General features: G+C 36.0%; 1 protein-coding gene across 1 annotated transcript; it reads right to left on the bottom strand.

The window, feature by feature from the left end:
* Nucleotides 1–3,036: 3,036 nt before the first annotated feature.
* On the bottom strand, nt 3,037–7,655 carry LOC126727317 (peroxidase 4-like). Its single transcript, XM_050432906.1, has 4 exons — nt 7,213–7,655; nt 6,247–6,438; nt 4,431–4,599; nt 3,037–3,662 (listed from the first exon to the last, which is right to left on the bottom strand). The coding sequence occupies exons 1-4, from the start codon at nt 7,441–7,443 to the stop codon at nt 3,256–3,258; spliced, it is 999 nt and encodes a 332-aa protein (XP_050288863.1). The 5' UTR covers nt 7,444–7,655; the 3' UTR covers nt 3,037–3,255.
* Between the last annotated feature and the right edge of the window lie 1,222 nt (nt 7,656–8,877).

Consider the following 8,877-nt stretch of genomic DNA (forward strand, 5'->3'; position numbering starts at 1 on the left):
GACCCACTTAGTGAAGTAGTCTATGCCTACTACCAAGAATTTCAGTTGTCGGATCGCCGTCGGGAATGGGCTCATGATATTAAGTCCCTATTGTGCGAACGGCCAGGGTGCCGTCATAGGTGTCAGTTCTTCGGATGGCTGCCTGATGAAATTGCTGAACCTCTAGCATTTGTCGTAGGCTTGGACATAAGCTTGCGCATCCTTCATCATTGTAGGCCAGTAGTATCCTGCTCGGATTAACTTGTGTACAAGTGATCGTGCGCCCGAGTGGTTTTCGCAGATACCTTCGTATACTTCTCTCATCACGTAATCTGCTTCCTCCTGGCATAAACACCTCAGGTACGGTCGAGAGAAACCTCTTTTATATAAAACGTCCCTTATTAGCACGAACCGTGATGCCTGGACCTTCAGCTTTCTTGTGGCGCCCTTCTCGTCTAGTAACACCCCAGTCTTTAGGTAGGAGATCAATGGCATGATCCAGTTGCATTCAAAGTTTACCACCTGCATATTTGTTCCGTCATTGATAAGTGAGGAGATTTGAACGAATGATAATACCTGTTCGGGAACCAGCATGAATTCGGCTGACGCAGCTTTTGCTAGATGGTCAGCCCATTCGTTCTCCTCCCTTAGGATCTAAATGAATTCAACTTCGAGGTCGCTGATTCGGTATTTCACTTCTTCTAAATACCTCTTCATTCTATCGTTCTTGCACTCGTAGTCGCCATTGATCTGACTCGTTACCACTTGTGAATCGCAGTGGACAACTATGTTTTTACTCCCGTGGCTTTTGTAAGGTCTAGCCCTGCTACCAAGGCTTCATACTCTGCCTCGTTGTTGGTTGTGGGGAAATCCAGTTCGGATCATACATTGTATCTTGTCCCCCTGTGGAGTCTGGATCACTACCCCGTAGCGTCTCGTCTTCTTGTTGCTTGATGCTCATTAAGCACGCGGTGGACCTTTTGTACCGATGTCCGCCTATGAAGTGCGAGGTGAACTGGGCGCTCAACTCCTTGAAAGTATTGATGGAGCTTGGTGTCAATCTACTAAACCAAACCCTCGCAGGGCCCTTTAGCGTGGTCGGGAATACCCTACACATGATCTCGTCTGGTACCCCTTGAAGGTGCATCAGGGTTTTGAAAGTCTCTAGATGATCGAGGGGGTCCTTGACCCCGTCGTAGCTTTCGATCTGGGGCATCCGGAACTTTGGTGGCAGGGGGAATGAGTTAACGGACATGGTGAATGGTGAGTCGGTTCTGTTCACTAGGTCGTCGAGATCAGTGGATACTCGTCCCTTGAGGGCATTCATCATGACTTCCATCTGCTCCTTCATCGCCTACATCTCTGCGATAATAGGCGGAGGGGCAAAATCCATGAGAGATGGAAGGCTTATGTTTTGCCGCTCTAGTCGGCTTGGGGCGTTGCTACCCTCTGGCCTCTCCTGGTCCCTTCGTTCAGCACTGTTACCTTCTTGGTTTTCCTCCTGAAGGTTAGGTCCTGCATCCCTTTGGCGTAGCTGCTCCTCTAGATCATGGTTTTGCTTTGTGAGTCGTTCTACTGCTGCCATGAGAGTCTGGACCTGTCTTTCTAATGTAGTAGATCTTGGCGGCTCGTCTTCTTGAACGTTGTTAGTGGTAGCCATCGAGCGAATGAGTACCATGCGACTCTTATGTCCGGAAGGCGATAGTCTGGCTAAACTCTTCGCGTTTCCCACAGACGGCGCTAATTGATGATGCTGTAAAATCACCAATGAGCTGCACGATCCACACTCGGTTAAACTAACAACCTGCAAGAAGAAAGAAGTGATCTCGCCGAGGGCACCGGTGTGGTATCGGCCATATACCCTTCGACGGTCAAGTTAGAATTGTTCTTAACTCTAGAGTGCTAGAGAGGGTAAATCATGTGTACCTCGATTTGTGAGGGTATTGGGGCTTTTATAGTAGTAGGTTGACCTCTCCTCCTTGATGTAGAAGTCTTTTCCTTATAGAAATCCTCTTGAGTAATCCCAAACGTGATAGACAAGACATTTCCTTGTAAAGTGGATTTTCCATTAATGCACGTATCTTCCAGAATGCTCTTTGCGCTAGGTTTCTGATTTCCTTTGAGACTCTACGTGCGTAACAAGAATTTGGAATCACTCTAGGCCCTGGGCTCAACTGTTGTCGGCCCATTGGCTTGGATCCATCAGGCCCAATGTGGTGAAAGTCCATCATGCTAAATTTTGCCCCTTCATATTTGATTCTCAAAGATCAAATAAAATATCCAATATTTGTATAGCGTGTATTTCGATCCCCCCCCCCCCCCCCCCCCCGCGCCCCCTTTATTTTATGAGTTAGTAATATAATTTTTTTTGTAAGACTTATATATTTCCAAATATTTTGATAATATTTTTATATATTTCCAAATATTTTGATAATATTTGTTAATATATATTTAGAAAATAATTAAAACATATAAATTTCGTGTCTCACTATATTTTATATGGTTTAAGTGAGGAAAAGAGAATTTAAACTGTAATATTATGTCTCATTATTATTTATATCAATATATCACGACATTTAGCCTTTTCTCACATTGCTAAAAGTCAAAGGGATTTTTCTCTTCAATTTCATTTTTTTCCTCTATAAAATAAAGCTTTTTCCTTGTCAAGATGCTAACCGTATCTATTTATAAATACAGTAAGTCTGACTATAAAAAAATTAGTAACTTTTTTCATGATTAGTTATATTGTGATTAATGTATAATAAAAGTCACTGATAAACTTATATGAGAATAATATGTTGCATCAATATAACTAATAATTTCAACAAATTGTGAAAAATATGGTAAAATTGATTGCTTGTAGAATTACTTTTTAAAATTTATGAGTTTTGTAACTTAACTGACACATTTTCTTACTTCCAAATAGAGACTTTTATAGTTCAAATATCACGTTCCTAATTATTGTAACTATTGAATTAAAAAAAAAAAAATTGCTCTTATAAAAACATGGAGCTTACTCTTTATGACTCCATATTGAAGAGGAAATCCCAAAAGAAGTAACCAAGGCAAAAGGGAATTTATTAAATTTAGCAATAATCCAAACAAATTTCAAGTTCTACAAATAAATAAGTTTACAAATTTTCACTCAAAGTACTACAGCACAAACAAACAAATTGCCCTCCAGTGGGGCTAGTATTGGAAATTGCTTTTTTCAATAAAAAGAGAAATAAATCTTCAGTAATTCATTTCTAAATTATTTTTTTTTTTTCTGGAAAATCACCTCCACTGATTATTCACCATCCTGCAGTTCTTCCTGATTTCACCACTCGATCCAGTGAGAGGCTGTAAGTCTCCCATTTTGATAATTGCCTCGACAAAGTCAGAGTAGAAAGTCTCAGTATCTTCGCTATATTTTTTAACCAATGAATCAGTGGATCCACCATTGAACAATTGTTGATCAGAGCGAAGAAGACCCTTCTGGCTGATGAGGTCCTTGTAGTAATAGTTGTCAAAACCTGTAGGAGTTTTGAGGTCTAAAGGTGAAATCCTGTTATCTCCTGGAAGGCCAGTAGTCCTTGGACATGTATTTTGCCTAGTCTTGGCAAATGAACTATCAATATTGGTATCGTTATATATGCGATCTCTGAAAACTGTACACCTTGCTTGCCCAATTGTGTGGGCTCCTGCCATCAGGTATACAAGAATACGATGAGGAGTATTATAATGTAAAGAATTTATCTTGAAAAAGGAAAAAAAAAAAAAAAAGTATACTGGATATATATATATATATATATATTTTTTAGCATATTAGATATTTAGGTATACATTTCCAACATTTAGAATAGATCAAGTTATCTTTGGTATAACTATTTGTCAATATTACATGAATTAATTGTAGTTTTGAAACTTGCACTTTTTGATTATAAGTTTTATGTGTTCTAAATTATTACGCTTGTCAAATTTGAGTAGTGTTATATTCACAAACTATTTTACAATATTTTTACAAAATAATGCTGTAACCAACTTCTTATTGGTTTTCATTTACGCCACAACTAATATCATTTTTTTATTTACCAATAACTACTTACCACATTAATAATTTGTAAAAAAGTTTGTATCTTTAACACTAGTCAAATTTTGTATGTATAGATTGTCATTTATTATCCGTTCCATTAACTCATGCTTTGTATTATAACCAGTAAAAAGAAAAACAAAATTTGAAATTCAAACATTCTCTAGATTATACATTGTAAGGATGGAGGGTGTAAACATGCAATATAATCTAAAAGTAGGGTTGTCAAAAAATATGGCTATTTAGAAAGTTATTGAGAGTTATAACATATATGAATGTTACGAGAGAGAGAGAGAGAGAGAGAGAGAGAGAGAGAGAGAGAGAGAGAGAGAGAGAGAGAGAGAGAGAGAGAGAGAGAGAGAGAGAGAGAGAGGCATACCGGACAAGGCAACCATGTCTTTGGTAGAGAGACCTTTTGCTTGAAATCTATTAATGAGATTGCTGAGGGTAGAAAGGGGGGGAGGGATGACCCCACTGTTGGCAGCAGAAAAGCTTGCCGTTTTAGAATCTCTTCTTCCAAGCTTGACATCCCATTTGGGCCCACCGAGCTGCATAATGTTCAACGTGTTTCCAGTAATTAATATCATTAGACGCCATCAAAGAGGACCAAAAATGTAATATCTAGAAAATTATTATCAATTTTATTATATAAAATTTCGTTATTGAGTTAGTCATACACTTCACATGGTTCTATCGATTCACATGGCATCATTAAATGGTACAAGTATTGGATAAGAATCTAAACATGGTAATAAATATGATTGATGTAGAACATAAAGAATAAACTTTTATTAAAAGCTAATGTTTTTTTTTTTTTTTTTTTGAGAAGAAGAAGATTTATGCCACAAAAGTTTGTAAGAACTTTATAATAGAATTTGTGATATTCACTCTATAGTATAGACTAAAGACTAGGTTGCTAATTTAAACCATTGCTACTTATGATTTCTTTCTGAGTAATGATAGCGTACTGAAAATCCTACTATTATTTTCTTTTACAAATAAACAAGTACATATATACTGTCAAATCGAATATAACATGTTTGATATTACATTTACAAATATCATTTTGGTACATATATACTATCAAACGGTATCAAAGTCCTAAAGTTGTAGTTCCCAGTTCTGCAGCAGGTGCATCAGCTGCCATACTGGTGCAGCCCAGGCTGCAACACAGTGCAGCAGACAGTGCACCAAGGCAGCACAAGCATGTAGCAGGTGCATCAGCTGCTACACTGATGCAGCTCAGGCTGCAACACAGTGCAGCAGATAGTGCACCAGGGCAGCATCAATGTGTGCCTGATCAAGCAAGACATTTTGATGATGTCACAGCAGGTGCCAAAGCAACAAGTATGAAGATTGAAGAGTTGAGTGATTGTTTAGTAACTGAATCTAGTGTTGCACAGTTGAAGAGAATCAAGAATTGTACAGACACACCTAAACGACAGAATAGGGATGTAGCATAGTTGGAGTTGTGTTGTAAGCTACTTGTAGTTTTGTATATAACTAAAGGTAGGCTAGTAACTCACGTGTGGTAGTTAGTTACGTATGTTGGTATGTGTTCACACGTGCAGAGCAGTTTTTATTTAGTTAGTCACGTGCTCTGTTTTTGGCTCTTTGAGTATATATATGTACAGATCAATTCTATCAATAACAGAATTCTGATTTCAATCACAAAGTCAGATTCAGTTTCTCATAAACGGGACTGTAAGGTGCAGTTAAAACCAAATTTTGTGTTAGATATTTTGTTTTTATATCAGTGTTTTATCAGCTTTATAGTCGTTTATTTATTTATTTAATTTTTTTATTAAATAGAACTTAAATTATTTTAATCTTAACAAACATGGTACGGTGGTCGTTAATAATAAGTCTTGTACTACATAAATTGACACAACAAATACCACAACTTATCTATGTGGCAAGTTGTGGTTGGTAAAGGACTACATAGACCCACCAACTTTCCACCAATCATAACTCATCATATGAACGAATGGTAACATTTATCATGTCACTTTATGTGGCAGAAGACTTACTCTTATTCTTGCGACATTTCAACGTTTACAAATATCAATTCATTAGATAGTGTCATGTCACATTATTACGCAACAACCAACAAGCACGTCAATCTACGGTATAAAAACTAATACTATTTTTTAAAAGTTTGCTTTATCTTAGTGCATAGTTAATAATGAACTCACAATTTTGACAGAGTCCCGAGCAACAATGGCTAAGATATCAGCACATGAGACCACTCCGGGGCATTCTTTCTCGATCTCGGACTTGATTTCATCAACAACCTCGAATCCCCTAATTGATCCATTGTTGGGAGCTGCTGTCTTCTCGCCTGTGAAAGTTGGAGTGTCATCCAAGAGTACCGACCCATCACAACCCTGCCAAGAAGAAAAATACAACGAAGCTTTGAATTATTTGACCTTGAACTCATGTAATTGTTTGTGTACTTCACATACTTCTTTAAACTGATCTTGTAGAATTATTGATTTCACTATTAGATGGACTTAAGTTAGCCCTAAATAAGAGGCAGTCTTTTATGACTTTCATTATCAACTCACTTTTGACAACTTCTGCGTGCCATGCATGTGCCCCAGATCTGAGCACGAGGACTTGCTCCATGTCAAGTCATATGTATCATGCTGCTATTTCGTGTTCCATTTCCTAACCAACCACGGTTAATTAGATTGGCTGCATTTTTTTATATTTTATTAATATTATATAATACCTTGAATCTTGTTGTATTCATTACGTATCTTTACCAATTTTAGAGATATTTCAAAATTCACCACATAAGTTGTAATAGCTAATGAGTCATCAATCAAAAAAAAAAAATTCATACAAATTTATTATTTTATTGAAGTGCCGTTGATTATATTCATTGTCATATTATTTTATACGATTTAATTTTTTTATATAAAAAATTTGTAGTAGTTTTAATATTTTTTTCATATAAAAATAGTGTTTAATCAATTATAACTTATGATCTATTGTGAAAAAATTGTATCCATAACATTGTTATATTGTTAAAGTAATTTATTATATGAACATATGAACAATATTATATTTATCGCATGCTGTTAAAAAAAAATAAAATAAAAAATAAAACTGGAGGCCTTCGGGCAACCCGGTAGATAGAGGAAAAGGGAATTTACATTGACAAAACAATCATGAAAGTGGAGGCGAAGCAGAGAAGCACCCTGGCGGGGTTGTTTTGAAATCGCAGAATGCAGAACCGATTGAACGGTGCTAAACACCTGTGGACAGCTTTTAGAGTAGAAATTTTTAGAGAGTTGAGCAGAGGAGCTCCCCGTGAAAATCACGAGAACAGCAAATGAGGCTATGAATAGGAATGAAGAGGCAGAGTGAGAAATTGAAGCTGCCATTTCGTCGCTTAATTTGATTGAACTTAGAAGGAAGGCAGTGTTGAGTGTGTGCCAAAAACCTGGTAGGGTATTTGGGTTATATAGAGGTCTAAATGAGAAAGTTTCGCACAGAAGCAGGTATGTAATACCTAATCGTTAAGACTAGTATTTGGCCATTTACATGTAATTAATTTCAACATCTAGAAAGTTAAGAAAAAGTAAGCAATAGCAATGAATTTGATTGATTGGTATAATGATAGAGTTTCAGCCCAGAAACACGTCTACGGGAATTGAACTAGTTGAACAGTTGATGTAGCATGCTACCAAGTCTACCAAAATTTTGCCGGCCATGAAATATTAGACGACCACCTCAACGTTAGATCGTGAGTTGACAATTCCAAAGCTACATGCCATATGATTATTACTAAAAAAATTGGTTGACATTTCAACATACATACCTTGATCTTAGCCGAAAGGCCAAGAAAGGTATGACGATCTATTATAACCATATAAAAAGAATAAATTGGCTTAGGAATAGTATTAGGATTAGTGTTTTGGTTTAATCAAGTTTTTGGACTCATTCTAATATTACTAAAAACCTTTTATACTTGTTCAAGGCATTTGGCCAATTTAGTAAGATGAATTTTGTTTTTGTTTTTGTTTTATATTATATTATCTAAATATAAAAAGAGCGAATAACGTGAAGTTATAGTATTTTTAGTTTGTTCAACTTGCACTGTTTCACCTACTTTTTTTTTTTTTTTTTAATGTGTAAAGCTACAGTAGTTTTGCTACATTATTTTTGGTTTGTTCAATTCGCAATGTTTCACAAAATAATAAAATATTAACACAACAAATTGGCACAATATTTTCATAATTGTTGAGGTGTTAATTTCTAATAGGTTAAAATAAAATAATAAAATATCATATTGGAAGCAACTACAACTAAAAATAAAGTTATTGTGCAAAAAAAGTGTTACATCTACAACATTTTTCACAACACTTTCATAACAAACTATAGGTGGTAAATTGTTATTAGTTCTAATTTAAACTTGCTAATGAAATTATTTTTTTTCCCACCAATAACAACTTGTAACAATCTACTACTTATAATTTTTTATAAAAATGTTGTGGACATAACATTTCTTTTGTGAAAATTGAAAGTTCAAAAACGTGTACAAAAACACTTTTGAACGTTTAGACCCCCAAAAACCAATTTAATCAACACACGCAATATGTTAAACAATAGTGTGCGGAAACTTAACATATGCTATAACATGGTATTGATTAAACAACTATCTAAGCCACAACAAAATAAACCACAGCAGATAATGTAAAGGCAGAGATAGAGAGGAAGGAAGATGCAAACACAGCGATAACACCAGATATGTTATCGAAGAGGAAACCGAAGACCTCGGCGAAAAACCTCTCCGCCGCCCTCCAAGCGGTAATCAA

Source organism: Quercus robur, chromosome 1, assembly GCF_932294415.1.
Source record: "Quercus robur chromosome 1, dhQueRobu3.1, whole genome shotgun sequence".
NCBI classification, from domain to species: domain Eukaryota; kingdom Viridiplantae; phylum Streptophyta; class Magnoliopsida; order Fagales; family Fagaceae; genus Quercus; species Quercus robur.

Coding starts and splice junctions, on each gene's coding strand:
- LOC126727317 (XM_050432906.1), bottom strand. CDS start 7,443: ATGGCAGCTTCAATTTCTCACTCTGCCTCTTCATTCCTATTCATAGCC. Junction 4,600..6,246: donor CTCGGGACTCTGTCAAAATT/GTGAGTTCATTA, acceptor AACATTATGCAG/CTCGGTGGGCCCAAATGGGA. Junction 3,663..4,430: donor AGACATGGTTGCCTTGTCCG/GTATGCCTCTCT, acceptor ACCTGATGGCAG/GAGCCCACACAATTGGGCAA.